This window comes from Boeremia exigua (assembly GCF_020726555.1).
Source record: "Boeremia exigua strain MPI-SDFR-AT-0100 chromosome Unknown C7974scaffold_12, whole genome shotgun sequence".
NCBI lineage: Eukaryota > Fungi > Ascomycota > Dothideomycetes > Pleosporales > Didymellaceae > Boeremia > Boeremia exigua.
The window spans coordinates 587,576-606,686 of NW_025763529.1; the positions used below are offsets into that span (position 1 = coordinate 587,576).

At 49.1% G+C, this 19,111-nt stretch overlaps 11 protein-coding genes across 11 annotated transcripts; 5 read left to right on the top strand and 6 right to left on the bottom strand.

Moving 5' to 3' along the window:
* The first annotated feature begins 383 nt into the window (after positions 1-383).
* C7974DRAFT_57399 (SNF7 family protein-like protein) lies at positions 384-1,312 on the top strand. Its single transcript, XM_046146892.1, has 2 exons — positions 384-533; positions 585-1,312. Exons 1-2 carry the CDS (start codon positions 486-488, stop codon positions 1,215-1,217), a joined length of 681 nt encoding a protein of 226 aa, XP_045992647.1. The 5' UTR covers positions 384-485; the 3' UTR covers positions 1,218-1,312.
* On the bottom strand, positions 1,313-2,308 carry C7974DRAFT_57400 (uncharacterized protein). The gene has a single exon (XM_046146893.1). The coding sequence runs from the start codon at positions 2,203-2,205 to the stop codon at positions 1,408-1,410; it is 798 nt and encodes a 265-aa protein (XP_045992648.1). The 5' UTR covers positions 2,206-2,308; the 3' UTR covers positions 1,313-1,407.
* A 32-nt stretch (positions 2,309-2,340) lies between these two features.
* On the top strand, positions 2,341-3,536 carry C7974DRAFT_403092 (HAD-like domain-containing protein). Its single transcript, XM_046142791.1, has 2 exons — positions 2,341-2,421; positions 2,481-3,536. The coding sequence occupies exons 1-2, from the start codon at positions 2,411-2,413 to the stop codon at positions 3,325-3,327; spliced, it is 858 nt and encodes a 285-aa protein (XP_045992649.1). The 5' UTR covers positions 2,341-2,410; the 3' UTR covers positions 3,328-3,536.
* Positions 3,537-4,031: 495 nt separating this feature from the next.
* Positions 4,032-6,226, top strand: C7974DRAFT_57494 (heterokaryon incompatibility protein-domain-containing protein). The gene is made up of 3 exons (XM_046146894.1): positions 4,032-4,110; positions 4,160-4,323; positions 4,367-6,226. The coding sequence occupies exons 2-3, from the start codon at positions 4,318-4,320 to the stop codon at positions 6,137-6,139; spliced, it is 1,779 nt and encodes a 592-aa protein (XP_045992650.1). The 5' UTR covers positions 4,032-4,110; positions 4,160-4,317; the 3' UTR covers positions 6,140-6,226.
* Positions 6,227-6,312: 86 nt separating this feature from the next.
* C7974DRAFT_379905 (uncharacterized protein) lies at positions 6,313-7,189 on the bottom strand (the record flags this gene model as incomplete). The annotated part of the gene is made up of 3 exons (XM_046140483.1): positions 6,313-6,632; positions 6,681-6,807; positions 6,854-7,189. 3 exons carry the CDS (start codon positions 7,187-7,189, stop codon positions 6,313-6,315), a joined length of 783 nt encoding a protein of 260 aa, XP_045992651.1.
* Positions 7,190-7,480: 291 nt separating this feature from the next.
* C7974DRAFT_403096 (uncharacterized protein) lies at positions 7,481-9,036 on the top strand. The gene has a single exon (XM_046142792.1). It carries the CDS (start codon positions 7,745-7,747, stop codon positions 8,570-8,572), a length of 828 nt encoding a protein of 275 aa, XP_045992652.1. The 5' UTR covers positions 7,481-7,744; the 3' UTR covers positions 8,573-9,036.
* Positions 8,734-12,229, bottom strand: C7974DRAFT_443080 (uncharacterized protein; the record flags this gene model as incomplete). The annotated part of the gene is made up of 4 exons (XM_046145434.1): positions 8,734-11,075; positions 11,151-11,316; positions 11,366-11,972; positions 12,032-12,229. The coding sequence occupies 4 exons, from the start codon at positions 12,227-12,229 to the stop codon at positions 8,909-8,911; spliced, it is 3,138 nt and encodes a 1,045-aa protein (XP_045992653.1). The 3' UTR covers positions 8,734-8,908.
* C7974DRAFT_403098 (uncharacterized protein) lies at positions 12,028-12,659 on the bottom strand. The gene has a single exon (XM_046142793.1). The coding sequence runs from the start codon at positions 12,612-12,614 to the stop codon at positions 12,318-12,320; it is 297 nt and encodes a 98-aa protein (XP_045992654.1). The 5' UTR covers positions 12,615-12,659; the 3' UTR covers positions 12,028-12,317.
* A 523-nt stretch (positions 12,660-13,182) lies between these two features.
* Positions 13,183-15,849, top strand: C7974DRAFT_403099 (heterokaryon incompatibility protein-domain-containing protein). Its single transcript, XM_046142794.1, has one exon. It carries the CDS (start codon positions 13,526-13,528, stop codon positions 15,779-15,781), a length of 2,256 nt encoding a protein of 751 aa, XP_045992655.1. The 5' UTR covers positions 13,183-13,525; the 3' UTR covers positions 15,782-15,849.
* Positions 15,850-16,732: 883 nt separating this feature from the next.
* On the bottom strand, positions 16,733-17,221 carry C7974DRAFT_403100 (uncharacterized protein). The gene has a single exon (XM_046142795.1). The coding sequence runs from the start codon at positions 17,192-17,194 to the stop codon at positions 16,811-16,813; it is 384 nt and encodes a 127-aa protein (XP_045992656.1). The 5' UTR covers positions 17,195-17,221; the 3' UTR covers positions 16,733-16,810.
* Positions 17,222-18,115: 894 nt separating this feature from the next.
* On the bottom strand, positions 18,116-18,791 carry C7974DRAFT_443088 (uncharacterized protein; the record flags this gene model as incomplete). Its single annotated transcript, XM_046145435.1, has 1 exon — positions 18,116-18,791. A coding segment is annotated over exon 1 (654 nt), but the record flags the coding sequence as incomplete, so codon positions are not given.
* Between the last annotated feature and the right edge of the window lie 320 nt (positions 18,792-19,111).

Here is a 19,111-nt window from a genome sequence, read left to right on the forward strand (position 1 = left end):
GACTAGCGTAGAAAGCAATGGAAGCTATAGGACATCCAGCTCCAGCCCCAATTTTGTGGCTAGTGTTTGCTAGCAAAGTAAAGCCTGACGATCACAGACGTGTTATGGAGCTTCCCGCTTGCTGATGGGCTACGTGAGGCTGACTCAGTGGCAGCGAGGGAATTCAATGAGCTGGTGGTTGCCCTGGCGGCTAGTGGGATGTACCTGCCCCGCGAAGCGTGAGGTCACTGGAGCTGGCCCGAGCGAGCCGTTGTCGCAGACCAAGGCACCATCATTGTAACTTCACTCATGCATAGCGACTACCACACATGCGCAGCCACACCGTAATCTCCAACATCTGTCGCCATTCTGTATAGATAGCAACAACGCCTTATCTTATTCAATCAGGAAGCCCAGGTCTACAGTGGTGATCAACCAACGGTGCGCATTTGGCGCAGAGGCCTCCGCAGCTGCCCAACACACCCCGCGAGTCGCGAAACTGCGCCATGGAGACTATTCGTGGCCTGATATGGAAACCTACGCCAGAGGAGCAGGTAGGAGCGATATGAATGAAGCAACAGCATAATCGTCTAATGCCCTAGTAGAAACGTAAATGCAATGCTCTCGTACGGCAGAACGTGCGCAAGCTCGACCGCGATATCCAAGGCCTCAAGATGACTGAGCAGAAAACCAAGAATCTAATCCTGCAGTCGTCTAAGCGCGCCCAACGAAACCCCTCTATGGCCAAGCAAGCGAACCAAGAAGTCCGAATCTTTGCAAGAGAATTGATTCGCGTACGGAAACAGAGTGGTCGGCTGCACACGAGCAAAGCGCAACTCAATTCTGTCCAGATGCAGGTCAATGAAGCATTCTCCGTACGGAAGATCGAGGGCAGCATCAAGGCAAGCACGGGGATCATGAAGGACGTGAACTCGCTGGTCCGGTTACCGGAGCTGACGGGCACAATGCGGGAGTTGTCGTCTGAGCTCATGAAGGCTGGCATCATCGAGGAGATGGTGGACGACACCCTTATGGACACAGAGGGTTTGGAAGAGGACGAAGAGGCCGAGGAGGAGGTTGACAAGGTCTTATCGGACATCCTGAAAGACAGGCTACCGGCAGCCAAAGCGAAGGAAGAAGAATTACCCTCTGTGGCTCAGCCTGTTGAGGAAGAGGAAGACGACCAGGAGGAGATGTTGGCACAGATGAGGGGCAGACTCGAGGCGTTGAAGAGCTGAAATCTCCCCCTCGAGGGTACATATGCTATGGAATTACTGGCGATGTTTAGAGGTAGCTCTCAGGCGTTTAGCATTGGGCTGCGGAGTATTGTATTGAAGACTTCGTATCTCAGGGTATCTCTTGCAGATGGACATAGGCCCCAACAAACTACCAAACAGATGATCACTTTGAGTTCCAACTCAGAACTGCTCATTTCCCAGGGTTCTGATTGAAGTTCATGCTGTACCCTCCAGACTTGGAGTCTTGCTGGAACTGGAAGTTATCGGTACTCAGCCCAAAGGGCTTCAAAATCCCGTTACCCAGCTTCTTCAAATTCCCCATCATCTCTGCCATCTCCTTGTCCTTCGCAGTGTTCAACTCCGTGGGCAACGTCCTCATCGCAGCCTGCACAGCCCTCTGGTCCAAGCTAGACAACTGATGAGGCGATTTTGACAGGGCCTGGTAGTCTTCAAGCGAGCCCTGCAACGACGCCCAGCCACCAACTTCGTGTCGTGCTTTCGCCCGCCTTAACAGGGCTTTGGTGCGGAGCTTGTGGACGTCGTTGATACCGTGCCCAGTGCGCGAGAGGGCTTCGAGGAGTATCTCGGTGCTGTCGTCGATCTCGCTCACACCACCCACTGCTTCTCCTCGGCCATTTTCGCCTGCTTCTTTGGCTGGTGGCGGGTCGACCATATCTAGTGCATCCAGGGCTTTCGTGGCCGACTCAACGGCTTCCTTCCACTCCTCTAGCTTGATGTGGCATGCTGAGATGTTCGAGCGGAGAACGGCAATATCATACTCGAGGTATGATGGGCAAACGGCAAGAGCTTTCTCATACCCCTGTATTGCTGTGTTATATTCGCCAGACGTGAACGTCTTGTTTGCGGTCGCCTTTTCTGTAATCGACTCCTCGAGGAGCTTCTTTTCCTCGTCTGGAGGGAATATCTCCGGGGTGTAGGTGGCGTCGGTGTTGGCCTTGGTAACAGGTTCGGCCTTGGATGGCGGCATGGTAGAGCGGATGATCGAAGGGCACAAAAGTCCGTCAGCCCGTTTGAGACGCGTCTGTGGCTCTGTTTGCAAAGTGACGTCGGTTGAACCCTGAAAACGCTAGCGGCTAGCCTCGGTTCGTGGGGGTTGCGACTCACCTTGAGGTATCAATTGTACCTTGATCAGCTAACGATACACTTACAGCAGATCTCAAAAGCCCATCAAGATGAGCTCAGAGTATGTTCTGTTTACAAAATCACTACCTTCGTTCTGCGACAAATGCTGACACTTCTCAGCACCACCCCGCCACCCCGCATTCGCGCGGCGTTGTTTGATATGGACGGCCTGCTTATAGATTCCGAAGATATATATACAGAAGTCACAAACATCATCCTCGCACGTTATGGCAAACCTGATATACCATGGTCCATCAAGGCGCAGCTGCAAGGCCGTCCTGGGCCACAGGCTGGCCAGATCTTTCAGGACTGGGCCCAGCTCCCTATCGACGAGGATCAGTTTAAGGCAGAGCAGAAGGAGCTTCAGTTGAAGCTCTTCCCAAACACAAAGCCACTACCAGGTGTCCTGGACTTGCTGGAAGGTCTGAAGAAGAGGGGCGTACACATGGCGTTGGCGACGAGCAGCAACAAGAACAATTTCAAGATCAAGAGCGAGCATCTGGGCGAGCTCTTCCAGAACTTCGCGCTCGAACACCAGGTCCTTGGCGACGACCCTCGGATACCCGCTGGCCGTGGCAAGCCTGCGCCAGATATCTATCTCCTTGCGCTCTCTACCCTCAACAAGACGCTTGAGGCGCAAGGCCAGCCACCAATACAACCAGAGGAGTGCTTGGTGTTTGAGGACAGTGTACCCGGTATTGAGTCGGGCCGGAGAGCGGGTATGCAGGCAGTTTGGGTACCACACCCCGGGCTCTTGAAAGAATACCAGGACAGGAAGAAGGAGGTATTGGCTGGGCTCACTGGTGAACACAAAGAGGATGAAGAGCAACAGCTGGAAAAGACAGAAGCCGAGGCCAAGCAGGGCAAGAGAAAGGTTGGCATGCCTGGTGAGATTGATGATGGCTGGGCAAGGCTGTATGACACCTTGGAGAACTTCCCGTACGAGAGTTATGGCATGAAGCATTAGTCTACCCGAGAAGGAGGTTTACCTAACGTACATGGCGGCATGTTACGTTTGGACTTGGTGGACGCTATAAGCGCGAAACACCTTAGATTATAGCCTTTAGAGGACAAAAGCATTTGTCCTCTAGATGCTGTGCTGATCAAAGTGTGTAAAGCTCATAATCAGTAAATGAATAATTGTAGCAAAAGATCTCGTCGCAGCTATGAAGTTCTCATGCGCAACCGTGGCCGACGTCGTCATGCAAGATCGCGGAAGGCCGCAACAGAACATTTCGACAGTATCGGTACGCAACGGGGGAACGCGGACATTGAAAAGACATCCTCTCACGTTTCAAGAAACACGGCACATACATAAGCGACCTTCAAGCTCATCGACTTTCATATTGCAGGATAAACGGCGGGACTAAGGATGTGAGCCAAGTACACCACACAACAGCAAAGTAGGGGACATACCAAAAACCTCAACAGACTGCCTTTCGACCTGCAATGTAGGCAATACCCAACTACAAAATTTTGGCTTTAGGTATTATGGTAGATACAAGTTCTGTGTTAGAGGCATCGCAAGTCCTCAGCATGCAGCTCGGTAAGCGTCGAAACTGACAGGCATGTGCCCCACCAGCCACTCCCAAGCTCACATCAACAGCTTACCGAATGTCAAGCGCTAGGTTTCTTGCGCCCATTCTAAAGTTATCTCTGAGTGTTCAGAAGCTCGGAAATGCCACTGAAACACGTTTTCGGTCCGCTCAATCAAAAGCGAAATGAGATACGATTACTACATCTTGATCCTGTCAGACAGACATCATACACTTCCTTTCCTACGTTGACCGGACGCTTAGAGTGCGTATCTCTATTGGATGCACCTAGATACAACGCCTTGTCATACGTCTGGGGTGACCCCACCGCCACGTCCGCCGTCTTCCTAGGCGACGGGTCACATGTTCCGATCGCGGCGAACCTGTTGGATGCACTTTTGCACATACCTAGCGCCGAATCGATGCCAGTGAGTTTGTTACCTAGTAAGATACTGTGACTGACTAAAGTAGTTACCAATATGGGTTGATGCTTTGTGTATAAATCAAGCCGATGACGCAGAGAAGAGCTGGCAAGTTCAAATGATGGACCAGATCTACCTAGGAGCAACCAAGACTTTTGTGTACCTCGGACCGTCGACAAGGGAGTCTTACGAAGCCATTCGATCCTTTTCCTTCTATGGACGAAAGGCGCTACAATATGGCATACTGAATTTAACTAGTGGACCCAATCCGAATGAACCGTTCGAGTTTGGGTACGAAAGGTGGACCCTTGGGCCTTCTGACGTGCATGGCAAGAAAATCATTGACAAGATCATTCGAAACATGCAAGATCCAAACAAGATATCACCACTGAAAATGCTTCAATCAATAATGCACAGGCCGTGGTGGTCGAGAATCTGGGTCTTGCAAGAGCTGTTGCTGTCACCCAACCCAATCTTTGTTTGTGGCTACCAGACCATTTCAGCGAGAGAATTTGTCGCAAGTGTGAGATTGTACGAAGCAACACTCACGGTGTACTATGAAAATCTGCTATCGATGCCGACGGACTCATCAGCGTACGACTTAAATCTGCCACTCATACGTAAGATTGGTCATGAGACTCGAAGCCTTCACAACATGGCCGACGTACCTGCACTAGTACTGTATACTACTCAGCTTCGGCAGCGCGAGAGATCAAGGTGTCATGGGATCGAGGAACCATACTTTGGACTAGGAAACCTATGGGATCTTGTTCAGGATATAACTCTCAGCTCGCGGCGGCTTGACGCATCCGACCCACGCGACAGAATATACGCTTTGATCGGCATAGCGCGTCTGAGTCGAGTCGACACCGTTACCTTACAGCCTGAATATGCTCTGACTTGTGCATATGTATATGCACAAGCCACATACCTCTTCATGCAGTACACTGGGCCACGCATGCTTATGTTGGCAATCCACAGCCATAAGCGTACCTCCTTCCTCAATCTATCGTCTTGGATAGTGGACTGGTCTCTAACCGACCTCATGACCGCGCCTTTTCCTATTGTTGATAGTCGCCGACAAGACACATTCCAGTTTACTCGTAGTGCTTGTGACAAGAGTATTCTGACGAGTTCTGTGACAGTATACGGCAAAATTGAGGTCCTCAAAGTCAAGGTCTCGACTCCAGGTTCCAATGAGCATCAACCAGATATCATCAGACGTCTACTAAGGTATCTTTCCGATCTTGAGATCGACAGCTGTGCCACTTTGGAAGACTTAAATCACCCCTACGAACAACTCATCTCTGCCATGGCATTGAACTCCCATCCAGATAACTTTGGTAGCGAGACGTCGGAGATCGCCCCAATGAAGCTGCACGCAATGACCATTCTTATTCGAGAAGAGCTCTTCAAAACGCATAGCCTCGAGGTACAAGCAAGCCAAGACACAGAATGCGCCACCTCAACAAAGACAATCGATAGCTGGCTTAGATCCTGCCCAACCATAAACCCAGAACCCTGCTCAGTCGAGCCGAGTCAACAAGTAGGAACACTATCTCTTGTGCTCGATCGCATACGCGATACAATTGAGCAGGATGCGAAAGTCTTCGTCGTCGACGGCGACCTGATTGGGATTGGGTCTTCGCTGATACGCGATGGTGACCTACTTATCGAGTATGAGAAAGACGCACTGAGATTCGTTATCAGGGCGGTCGAGGGCGGGTTTTATAAATTGATTGACAAGGCTTGTGTCCCGCGACTGGACTCTGAGCGGACTACTACCAGCAATTGTCAAGCCTCTACTATTAGTCTATGCTGAATGTAAATATATTGATGAGATCTAACATGAGCAAGTGGACCTTCAACGCGCACTCCATGCTCAGCAGCCGAAATCCCAACTCTTTCTCCAGGTTCTATAGCTGTGGTCCCGCAATCGAGAACAGTTATTGTACTGTTTGAATCCATCCTCAACTGTTTGCATGATCCGTTGGATCAATTGAGCTCAATCGGAGTCTCTTCCGAAGCACCTTGTGTGTGCATTGCAGCACGCTCATCCGCAAGTCCTATTCGCACAAATTTATCGCGACTCTCTGCTGTCTGCATGCTGCCTTTCGCTGGCTTCTGTCCATTCTTTTGCGACTTGCTAGCTCGGTACCAGAACTTAGAAACAGGGTCATACGTAACCTCCATATGTGCGATCAGCTTGTTGTGACGTCGAACACGTTTGCGCAGTTGCTCCTCAGTCATATCGACAGAGCGGAGCTGGCTGTGAATATCGTCTCGTCGCGAAGCAAGATCCGGCTCATAGATCACTGAGCTGTCAGTCACATTGCTTTAGGCTCAGTGGTGGTTTGACCTACTTATAGCGACAGCGCCCATGACTGGGTACTCTCCATGTGCCAGAGATGGAAGTGCGGGGTGCAGGTCGTTTGGTGTGAAAATGTCAAGTTTTGAAAGACTGTATTGATTGATGGCATTCGTCATGGTCTTGAGACTGTCAGCTAGGACTGTATCTGTGTGTTCATTAACTTACTACTTTTGGGAAGTGCTTCTTATCGCATGCTAAGCAACATGTCAGGTAACCCCAAAGCGTGGAGCGTCGTTTGCTCTTCTTATAACAGAGTTGACATGTCTCAGCCAACCATTTCTTCCGACTTGTGTATTTTTTGGATCTCTTTCGAGGCTCAAAATTGGCATGTCGTTTGAGAAGGGCACGTGTGTACTCTTCCCCAGCAGAGTCGAAATGTTTGCTTGCCGCAGCAAGACTGTTAAGCGGATGAAATTTAGACGAAATTGAACCATGTGGACTTGCAATGAAATCGAAGACTCGAAACAGGATCTCAAGTGGCAACGTGTCGAGCGCAGACATGTTGTTCGCCGCTGTTGTCGAAGTGCAGATCATGACGAACGATGGATGAAATTACCCGTGCGCCCGTGTCAGGTGAGGGCGATGTGCTGCGAAAGGCGCATTGTGTTGCAGAGTCAACAGAACGATACTGAAACCTGCATAGAGCTGTGTTTTAACAGAGGCTCGCGATATCGAAATGAGGTGAGGTTAGGCAGACGCGTAAGTGATTGGTCGGAAAACTAGTTGCTGAACCCTGAGTGAAGTGGCTCAGTCAGCTGGACTTGGCGTATAAACGCTTCCCCACCGACGATCTTTTCCTCGATCTTCACCTCCTCCAAAACCTTTCTGAGGATCGGAATTTCCTTTGCGTAGAATCGGTGTACGATGGGGATGACCCGAGACCCGCCAATCGCCTTCCTAGGCAAAGTGGCGGCACAGACTGTCATGAACTAATCTATTTTACAGCACTTTGAAGGATGCCTTCAGTTGAAATATCGATGAGTGATAGTGCTGCACGCAGTTCGTGTTACGTAGACACGCCTGTGCGCGTGTCTATGACCCCTTCCTCTCCCTGAGATGCGCCGCGCTGCCTACGCCGAGTCTATTTGCCGATATCTCCGAGACGCCTACCGCGATGCTCTTTTGGAGTCGGAGTTGGAGGGGCAGGATGACGCCAGTCATACATTTTCCTCACAAGACAGCGAGTCTGTAGGCGCCGCTTTGGGCCCCTTACCCACTGAGATTCTAGAGGAAATCCTGCGACATCTTGACTTCTGGACTCTGGCACGGTGCCTCCGTGTATCAAAACACTGGAATGCGATCATCTCACGATCTCCGCAGCTGCAGCAGTCGCTGTTCCTCAGTGCGAACGCTGACGAAGTTGACGACGGCCCAACGCTGGTCTTCAAACTCGTCATAGACACACGGAGAGTCGAAGGGGCCCAGCGCCAACACCGGCCAATATTCTGGATCGATATTGGCAAGGTCTACGATAATCCACCTAAGCTCCAACGACCGAAGCTGACAGTGGATGGTGTCGTGTTCAATCCGATTTTACAAAACATGTTCCGTTCTGCGCAAATTCTGGAGTCATCGAGCCCACCTACGACGCCCGAGGCTGAACATGTCAAGCGCAAAGATCCTGCAACACTCTGCCGTACTGCACGGGGTCTGCCCGGGGCTATATGGAGGAGGATGCTGATATCTCAGCCACCTGCGCATACCATCACTATGGAGTGCGATTTCACCTTCGATCCATCCTATCGCTGCAAGGTTTGGACTCCATATACCGTCGAAGGAGGAATTACAATGGAAGACTTCTTCTCGCTTGTGCAGACGCGTATCGAGTTGAGTTTCCACGACTATCGAAGGGATCAAGCCCATCGACTGGGAGATTATGGTTAATTGCAGTAAAAGGTCAACTGGACTTGTCGAGAAACATCTCAAGTCTTGGTCGGATCACATAATCTCACGTCCATATTCCGATGGACGGGGCTTGGCCACTCAGGTGGGGTTACAAGTGACGTGCGCCGCGCGTTCACTATAGGGTTTTGGACGCATCCATGGTTCTGTACGCCAAGCCATGTCTACAGATTTGTCCATATATATACTCAAGAAGGTGTAAGATTACGACGAAGAATGCATTGCGAATAAGGTAATCACTTCGCTAGTTTCTTGATTACCAGGTGCCTTCGCATGAAATGGACCGTATTACAACACTGCGACGATGTACAGAGAAGGTTACATTCTTGAGGTAGTTCGGCTCGGACGTGCTGTGAAGACCAACGACCCCGGCTCCATGTGCTCGACTGGTATGGGCTCAACCAGACTTTGTCTGTTCAAGAACAGGGCATTATTATGTTCAAGTATCCGGAGAGCTTCCCAATACCTGACCTGCGTTATGCAGGACGAAACGTAATCTGCCACTGAATTGTGGACGTGCTCCCGTTCACTCTTCAGCCTGCGCGTATATTCTTGGTAACGTTCCCAATCTTTTGAGCTACGTCGCCAACATTTTCTTCCTTTGGAAAGCAAGGGCCACAAATCCCACGGCATTCCCTTTTGTGCGCGAGTGTTCCGGTCGTAAATTATCTTCGCAAGGGCTTCGTTACCAGTCTGTGCTGCTGCTATTTCGAACGGATTCAGATACTGTAGCTCCCCAAGAACATCATGTTCTTCTTCTATCCAAAAACGATAGTCAGGCTCCGAGATGCTTGTATCTAGGTCTACATTTATTGAGTCGACCATTTCATGTCTGATTGCGACCAGCAGCACAGCATCGTAAACGGCGTAATTGATGTGAGGGTCCAGACCTAGCAACAGAATTTCGAGAAAGACTTTCACAGCTATCCGCAGACCGTTGCTACATGCATAATCAATGAAGTGCGTGTTTACGGTGCCTCCTGTGTGCTCTACTGCAGACCGTGATGTGGTTGGCTGGAGAGGACCAAATCTGCAAACAAGCTTTCCGTTGCATGCATTCTGTACACGTGCACAGAATATGCCAAAGGATTCCCACCTCTCTTTCTGGGTTGTCGGAAACGTATTGATAATCCATGGCAGCAGCCGTTTGTCGTCCAGATATTCAGCCATACTTTCGACGGCATGTTTCCAGTCACTGTCGGCTCTATCTGCTGGACCAGTGTATGGCGTTGGAGCTGGTGGCATGACAATGATTGCATAGTTGCGCAGCGTCTCCTGGACGAAAGCAGCCGCTTCCTCGTCTTCAAAAGCTAAAACGCCTGCAGATTCTGGCCTGGCCAAAAAGTCTTTGACGGTTCGATGAGACAATTGAACGCTATATTCCGCATCAATATCGTCCTCGCCGTGCGCTGGGTGGGTCTTCTCCGTCCTTATGCTGACAACCTCCACAAGAGGTCCGCACATATCATGTAACGTCCACCAGAAGTCTGTCCAGGACCTGATGTGTATACGGCCTTGCTCGATAGGGTCTAAATCAGACTTCAATGCCTCTTCGATATGACTTGGAGTGGCCAGTGCGTCCAAGAGCTCCTCCAGGGTCACATATGACCTTATCGCATTAGCACCACTGACGAACATGAGGGCTCTGCGGATCTTGAGCATTTCCTTGTGGTCAACTCGTCGCTCCAGGTCTTCAACGTAGTACCGGTATAAGCCACTCAACTCGAAAGGAAGACTCTTGAGCTTCAGCTCTAGTTCAGCAAAAGTGTATTTGGTTTTCCTGATGGTTGACTCCAGTATATTCAGCACGGATGTTACCCACAAGATAACTCCGTTTGCATTATCCAAGAGATATTTCTTGGTTCGCGCGAGCATAGCCTCTTCTCGCTCATTTTGTTTGCTTTGAAATTGGCTGAAAGTCCTCTTTTTCGAGGTTCCAGACGTTCTCGATGTGGTACCATTTGTTGCGTTCGGGTATTTTCTACTGTCGTCGTTCCAGGACCGTATGGCTTTTCGGAGAGCTTCGATGCCCCTTTCTACGATTGTACATATGGTATCATGGTTTTCGTCTTGCAGAATAATCCGATGCATGTTTTCGAAGTCGCTTTGATGACGCCAGACTTCCATGTCCATATCAAGGAGCGGTCTACTCGACACGATGATCTTTAGGCGTGATTCATCTGCGTTTACAACGAGCTCTCTTAGAAACGCCAAAAGTGCTCTCCGGTTATGGATGCCATCCCGGTCAGACTCAGCCTCATCCATCGCATCAATAAGCACTAGCACCTCGAAGCCAGTGGCAACTATGTCGTTAAGGATGCCCTGCATAGCCGGTAACGATTCCCATAGATCAATTGATCCCGGTTTGTGGCATCGATAGGCTTTACTCATATGCTGAAAGGTACAGGGGTACTTTTGAAGGATCTGGTGCAACACTGATCTCAGGAGTGAGGTATGAGACATCAAGGTGCGTCCACCACGAGTGCTGAAAAACCAGTTACATGTATGTGTCTCCATGTTGCTTGACAGTTGTTGCTGAATGCTTTTCATCAAGACTGACTTCCCGCTTCCAGCCTTACCTTCGATGCAGAGAATACTAGAGCGATCTGAAGCCCAAGCTAGATAATGGGGGTGGTGCCATATCCATGTATTTGTGTCTTGGATTGAGTGGGCGATCTGGCTTCGGCGGGTGTCTTGTTTGTCAAATGCCAATGACTCGAGACAATCTACCATCTGTTAATATAAACAAACTGCAGATAGTAACGCAAACGTTACCTTGACATTCAGTATTTTTTTTAACTTGCGCTTGCACGATATCAGCAAGAGCGGGTTCGCTACTGCTGGAGCATACAACATGTATGTTGTGAGCAATCGTGTCAAGTAACGGTATCAAGATATCTTCAATGTCATCTCCATAACCCTGGATGATATCAATACTGATAATAAGTGAGGCAGTGGTGTGGGTCAGGAGGACGAGTTCCTCTCTCAAGGGGAACGGGCCTCCAAAGTCGCGACCGGTTGTAGTAACCATAGAGCTGAGAACCCGAAAATCGTCCACTGTGAGATCTTCTAATAGCAATTGTAGAGTTGCGGCCGTACTTGCGCGTAAGGCCAAGGCGTCAAATATAAGCTTTTCTACCCAGAAGCGTTCCGATCTCTTTTCCACTGTACGGCCAGCAAAGTCTGTCATGTCGGTAACGTCTATGTACAGTACCTTCGAGCTGTTGCGAATTTTGTCCTGGCGAGAAGAGGATAAGTGCTGAGCCATGGTAGCCGCTGTTGTACTTGCGCCTAACTTGTCCTCAACGCCTTCTGTGCAGCACCACAACATGCCCCCATTTGATGACCACTTCTCAAACCTAACAGTGTGCAGAACAGATTCCTGGAAGTCAGATATGGGCTGCTCGGACACACTATTCAGCTTATTTGCGATATGCTCACGCCGCTGTGAGACCATAGTGTAAAGCTGCCGAGCGAGCGTTTGACAGTCCGATTTGGAATTTGCCGGCACAACCAGTTCTTCTTCTGACCAGTGTTTGAATTTCGGTCCATGAGATCGCATGGAAGAAGGCTGCGTTGTTCCAGAGAGGCTCTTGTGATGATGTTGTCCAATCTCTCTTTGAAGTCGGAGAAAGGCATTGTGTTTCCCTTCCCCATAAATCAGCGGCAAATAAACGTCAAATATTCCTAGAAGGCAATATGCCTTATCTTCTTCGCGCTTGGTTTGTCAGCCCAAAGTCCAGGACATGCGCTCATCAACATCGAATTCCGACAGGTTAGTCGACTGAAAGGCTGACCGAGCAATCCCTGTTATTTCGTGCAAATCATTCTGAAGTGCCTGCTTGTTTCCAAGAAAAGTCCCGTCTTCTGTGAAGAAGAGAACAAAGACCGGTGCGATCAGTTCTTGAAGGGTCCATCCACGCGTAAACCACCTACTCTCCCGAAACGCTGACCTGCCATCATTCGATGAAACATCAGAGAGGTACGCAAAACATACGTCGGCGTTCTTATACCAGCGAAACATCGAGTTGATGGCTTCAGTAAGCTCCGCGCTACTGGACTTGTCGATGCAACATCAGCCACCCTTGCTGAGTTCAACGAGGCAATGCACTCAAATTTACGCCTGTGTTCTTCGCGTTCTCTATTTCTGAGTGTCACCCCTACTGAGTACTCCGAAGTGATGGGCATGTGAACATACATTTGTAATTTTGACTTGGTTCGTAAACTACATAATTGATGAGCCTGATAGTTTCAAGTATTCTTTAGCTTCCCCCTTCATAGCCTCAAATGGCCAGTACGAGTGACAAAGAAGAGATCAGCAATACTATGCTAAACCTTCAGCATCGTTGTCTTTCTTGATACTGCACGGCTTGCATATACTCATACACGATGCGCGCCGCTGGCAGATGTGCGAGGTTCGGTATGATACAATGGTCTAGTTTCGGACCTGTCGCAGATGGCGTGATTAACCAATCATGCAATCCAGGTGGGCAGGATTGAACTAAGAGAATTCAAGCCTAGTGCTCCGCAACTAGCGCTGGTCCTCCCTATGGGAGGAATGGTGTAGTGGGCTGTTGTCCATAAGCCATAAGGCCAGATCAAACAGTCTTCACAAAAATTATTGCAACGACACACCTCTCGTTACAATCACATGTATTGGCAATCGCGCGTTGCAAGCACATGCAGACCGTGCACATATCGTGCACAGACCGTTGTGCTACATGCATAAGCCACATTGGTTCGTACCCCTCCGAGGCTGAGCTTAAGCTGTATCAAGAGGCGCAGCAGGTAGCAACACGTCTAAAACCTCACAATTGGTACCATTTCAGATCTAGATCACTCGCAGCAGCTGGATAGTCCTTCCCATCCGGCCCTTGGGTGAACAGATCATATTCTTTCGTCTACAGCCTCCGCAGCAGAACGAGCAGTGGGACGATGCCTAAGATTACGTCAGCTGCTTCAGCGAAGGGAAGCGTACCCACCACCTCTCACGGCGAAAGTGTAACTCTTGAAGTCCACCAAAGACCTGACCAGATCCTACAACAACCGACGATTTTGAGAGATACAGCTTTGCGTGGTGCGGCAAAACGGCAAAGTCAGGCTGTGGCTCTGCCCGCCGGAAAACATCAACGGATCGCATCTCGTCACAATCGATACAGCACGGTGGACACGGTAGAGTGTCAAGGTCAGATCTCAGAAATCGCACATAAGGCCGATCGGATATGTCGCATGTGCCGAAGGATAGATTTCGAAGCGATTTTCAATGAAGATAGGAGAGATCCAAAGCTTTACAAGATCTGGGGTGGCAGGTTTTACAATCTGTCTTATATAAGTCCACAGAGTAGTTGCTCTTTGTGTCGGTTCTTCTACAGTGTTAAGGAGCCAGTATTAGGTGATATCGCGGGGCATACAGGTTACTATCTCAAAGTCTTCCCAGCAAGGAGCAACTTCGGTGCTTGGAAGCTTCCATTCGATGAATCGCCAGGCTTCAGAGTTATTCCACTCCCGCACGACCCACGCAGACCCGATAACCATGGACTTGTCATGGAGCTTTCTGAAGGACAAGAGGGCTTCTGTGGCCGTCAGATACAACCTCAAGTGGATCTAGCCATTATCAAAGAATGGCTTAGCTTTTGTGATGATCATCATAAGGCTTTGTGCAAGCAGAAATCCGATCCGCAAGTTCCCAAAGACTTCTGTGTAATAGATTGTACGACGCGCAAAATCATACCATGGGAGGAGATCGTCGACCAGAAACAATACGTAACCCTTAGCTATACGTGGGGCAGGTCAAATCAAGATATCGTACTCCAAGAAGGTGTAGTTCCATCCGATCTGCCTTGCACGATTGAACACACTCTTCAGTTGACGATAGAATTGGGTTATCGATACCTTTGGATAGACCGATATTGTATCACTCAGGACGATACTACGAGCAGACAGATACAGATTCAAAGCATGGACATCATATACCAGCACTCCGTCCTTACAGTGGTTGCAGCGGCGGGTGTTGACCCCGATCATGGATTATCTGGACTTGGTACAGCTTCAAGAGAACGTCAGCCGTCTGTAGCAATCGGTCACCGAACTCTTGTGTATGCACCATATGCGAAAGATCAAATCTTGTCTTCGAGGTGGAACAGTCGAGGGTGGACTTACCAAGAAGGGCTTCTTTCTCGACGGAAACTTGTGTTTACCAATAGCCAGGTGTATTTTCAATGCAATGGCATGCATTGCCTCGAGAGTATACAAGCACCGCAAGAAATATTGCATACACAAAATAATGCTCGTATGCGGGACGATATCGACATCTCTCGAGTCTTCCCCCTTCGTGGGCTCGGAAAGAGTCCACTGGACCTCAAGGAACGGCTTAATGAATACCTAAAAAGGTCACTTACCAACGATGACGATATCCAAGATGCCTTCAAGGGTGTCTTTGTTGCTTTTCAACGGAAGTTTCCAGGCAAAATTCAGAGTCTCTGCGGGATCCCAATATTCAGTTCTCAACTGCTTGGCAGTGACTTGGATGCCTTTGTGCTAGGTCTGAATTGGTACAGTCGTCGAGGACACTCCGATGACCGCTTTGTGTTGGAGCGGCGCAAAAAGTTTCCAAGCTGGACCTGGCTAGGATGGAAAACTCATGGAGTCCACTTCTACGGCACTTTCTACCCCCGCGATCGAGATTACACAGGCCATAGGGCTGTCGCATGTGCTAGCATCGAATATGCTGATGGATCTGTACTTGCATGGAGGGAGGCTAAGGATGACATACTTGCTCGCGAAAATGTAGCATTGATGCCAGCTTTCCTCCACTTGCATGGACAAGCTTTTGACGTACACATATCCACAGACGGTAGAATCATAGGTGATGATGAAGGTGGAGTTGTTGAGCAGATCAGGGTGAATCATGATGAGCGATGTGGTGAGCTCCTTGTTCGACAAATACAAGCCGTACATCCGTCACAGCAATATGTCGATTGCTTGCTCAAACTCACATTTTTTGTTTCACATCAATGGGATGATGAAGTACATATTCTGATATTGTATCAGCCGGAGGGCTCGTCATGCTTCGAGCGTGTAGGACAAATCTCACTCTTTATGCAGCTCTGGGCCGCGGGGTTTTACACAGAAAATTTGACATTCCCCAGCGCGTTGCGAGGTTGGACAGAAACACAAGTCCGCATCGAATAGTGTTGACGGTTTCGATAGTCTATAAAAGAGTAAAAGGTAGTAAGATTACAGCCACTCGAATAACAACATGGTCATTGTAAAAGCCTTGCAACCCTTCATAAGGTTCATAATGTTCTCGCCAGACATAATAGTTCTCATATATGCTGAGGGCTTTCCACGGTTTCAAGTTCAGATTTCGAAATTTGAATATATCCACGACATAGAGAAAACGTATCAAATTACAGATCATGGACCGATAGGACCTTAAAATAACAGCACCCTCGCATCAGTCGTCTCGCAGCTGCAATCTTGTGGGCATCGAATGCTAGCAGGATGGCATTTAATTTACTATGCTTAACCGTTCATTTAAACTGCTCGAAGGCTGGATAAACGCTCGAGATTTTGTGGCCCATTTTCAGGCATGTCTAATGACTTTACTAACCTCCGCACTGGTTGCTTGATGAAAGGGTTTAAGAACCAGGTAGGCAGCTCCGCTGAACGGTTTTCGCGAAATTAGATCGTTGATACTCATCATGACTAGTGGCGGCTGGCCCCATTCTCCTAGGCTTTGGAAGCTAGGGCAAAATTCCCAATATAATATTATTTACTACAAGACAACGCTCGCAACTCCAGATAACACACATTGCAGATAAGGGAAGTAACAAAAGTCTATATAACATTCAAATACATTCATTACGGGGACGTAGTCATCGATCAAGCGAATTCGACAATTCGCAGCCAACGCGCCCTTGTGGGTGATCTAAGAAATGCGGACGGTCAGACGCCTGCGATATGTCATGACCCAATCCTCTGAATAAGTGAACACATAGCATTATAAAACCGTAACAGTGATATTCCTGCTGGCGCCCTGCTATTTAAACCATCTCTGACTCTACTGCAAGAAGCAGTAACGTCGATATTGCTGTTTCTCTTCTTTTAGTTACCAGGAAATGTTAAGTCTTATAACTAGGGTATAAATTTAGCTAGATATGACTATCTAAGAAAAAAGGTACCGTTTCACGAGGTATGTGCGTTTATTCAAGGCCCAGTTCAGGTCCAACTTAGGAATGATTGTGCACGACTGGGCGAGCAGTGCTGCCGTACGCTTGCGGTAACCGAGAACTTCCATACCCGTTCTTGTTGGCGGCAATAGCCTCTACTTTCGTGGGGCGTTGTCACCAGGGCGACATTCCTGATGCAGCAAGTGTCTACCCAGAAGTACTTAAGTTGACGCGCTGTGGTCCGTTGGCTGCAGAACTGGAGTTTCCGGTATCCAATCTTTCTGTGACCTGTTCCATTGGTCGTGTCGTTGTATGTGACTTCGTCTTGATCCTGCCCCCAGGTATGCGACAGTATGGCGTATGGTGGTATCTCGCCGCCCATGCGTTCGACCAGAGTGAAAGCGCCGTCATCTTCGATATATATGAGCCGCATAAGTGGGCAAAGTTTGTTCTAAGAAAGATTGTACAGAACTGATGATTGACGACGTGGATCTAGAGGTTGCGTATTAAGAGGTGGGACGCCATGTGCTGCACATCAAGCGAGCTAACCTGCATTCCAGATTGTTAAACGAGCAAAGGGTCACGGTTGCTCGTACTACTTGGTCCAACGAAGTCAAATACAAATACATCTTATGAGCGGAAAAACACATATTAAATCTGTAACAATAGTGGCCTAGGACTTAGTCGATGTCACACGTAGAATTACTGATAGCGAGCAAACCCTAATTCAAAAGTACTCCAGTAAAGCTTGTCCAAGGGATTCCTACCACCTCGTGTCATGTGATAGATTGGTCTTTGGGTCTGCACGTCCGAAGCCTTCTGCTGCTGAACCTGGGATCTCAGATGAGAATAGCGCTAAGACGTGACCTCTGTAGAGATCTCGCACCGTTGTTGGGGCTCTGTAAGCCTACCTATGGTACACATGCACATCCGACGGCCCTCGTGGCAACATAAGAGAATAGCCGGACCTTCGGTCATACCAGTCTTCATACCTCCGCTTGTCACAACTCTCACAATCCTTACCATCGTAGTCAAGTCCCCACCCATGATTCTTGTCTTTCCCGGTGATGTAGAGACACTCTTGACAAAACACGCCTGACTCCGCTCCGTCAAGATTCAACCATGGAGCAAAGACCAGACCCATGGTGCGGCGACAGTGACGGGGAACTAGCCCTGGAGGCAGGTCGATGCACTCTTGTCGCTTGCTACAATCATCGACTATACGCTGAACCTCTTTGTCTTCGGCCACTGTCGGCGGCTGGATTTCCTGCCCAGTCCTTTCGAGTGCTAGCTGCGCAGCGACTTCAGTATCGTATAGTATGTGCTGTTGAGGCACCCTAAACGAGTTCTGATGCGGCGGTTCTCTGTTTATACATCGAGGATCGAAATCGGGGGGCTTATACGGTGAACCCGTCCATTTTATTGACGGACGGTGATGTTTGGGTAACCTTGTTTCTGCAAGCATTGGTCCTTGGAAAGTAGTCGGTAGAAAACGAAAAGAGGGTATCAAGTGTAGATCATGTTTGGTCAGGCTATAATGCTTCAGCATCTCTTCTTCCTCCAGCGGCATTGGTCCTCGGTGCGCGCATACAAAACACAAACGGTCTAATGTTGGAAGCCAGATTTGCTGAGCTGCCTTACCGCATCGATCGCAATGTCTTTGTCGAAGTTTGTCGGCGATCGCGGCCACGCTGGCCACGATATTCGTTTGTACAGCAAGTATACCACGAATGACCTGGGGCGCCCACTTGGCGAGGATTTGAAACTCCGACATGGTGTCTACCAAATAGTGGGCATGATGACTGGCATTGCGGAATCTGATGAGGGAGAGAAGGTCGAGCTCGTCAAGTATATGCAGATACAGCAGTTCGTCCGGAAGCTTGCTGAAAAGTCCAAGATTACATACCGATGGGGCCGGATGGATTGGACTCAGATCCAAGGGAATGAAGTCGTGTAGAATGACATCTGTTAGAAGTGGAGGCCCCCCGAGGTCCACGCCAGACTTCATCCGGGAGCCGTAACCAAGACCGTAGTAGTGCAACGTAGGGGGTTTGATGGGTGGATACATGGCGTGTAGGGTTTCATTCTTGGACATGGCGTTAGTAAGGATAAATATGCGCACTCGCTGTATGTGACATAGAAGCGGGTGAAGTATTTTGCGTGCTAGGCAGCGATGTGGACCCTCTTGATCAGATGACTGCCGTACCAAACATGCGACTTTCTATTGGGACTACGATGTTTGCCACCCGAAACCACTGAAAGAAATTGTATGCAACTCACAGCATTACGGGACCAAATGGAACACCCCGACCTCCGCGGAGAAGCTCCAAGACCTCGCTGCGAAAAAGGT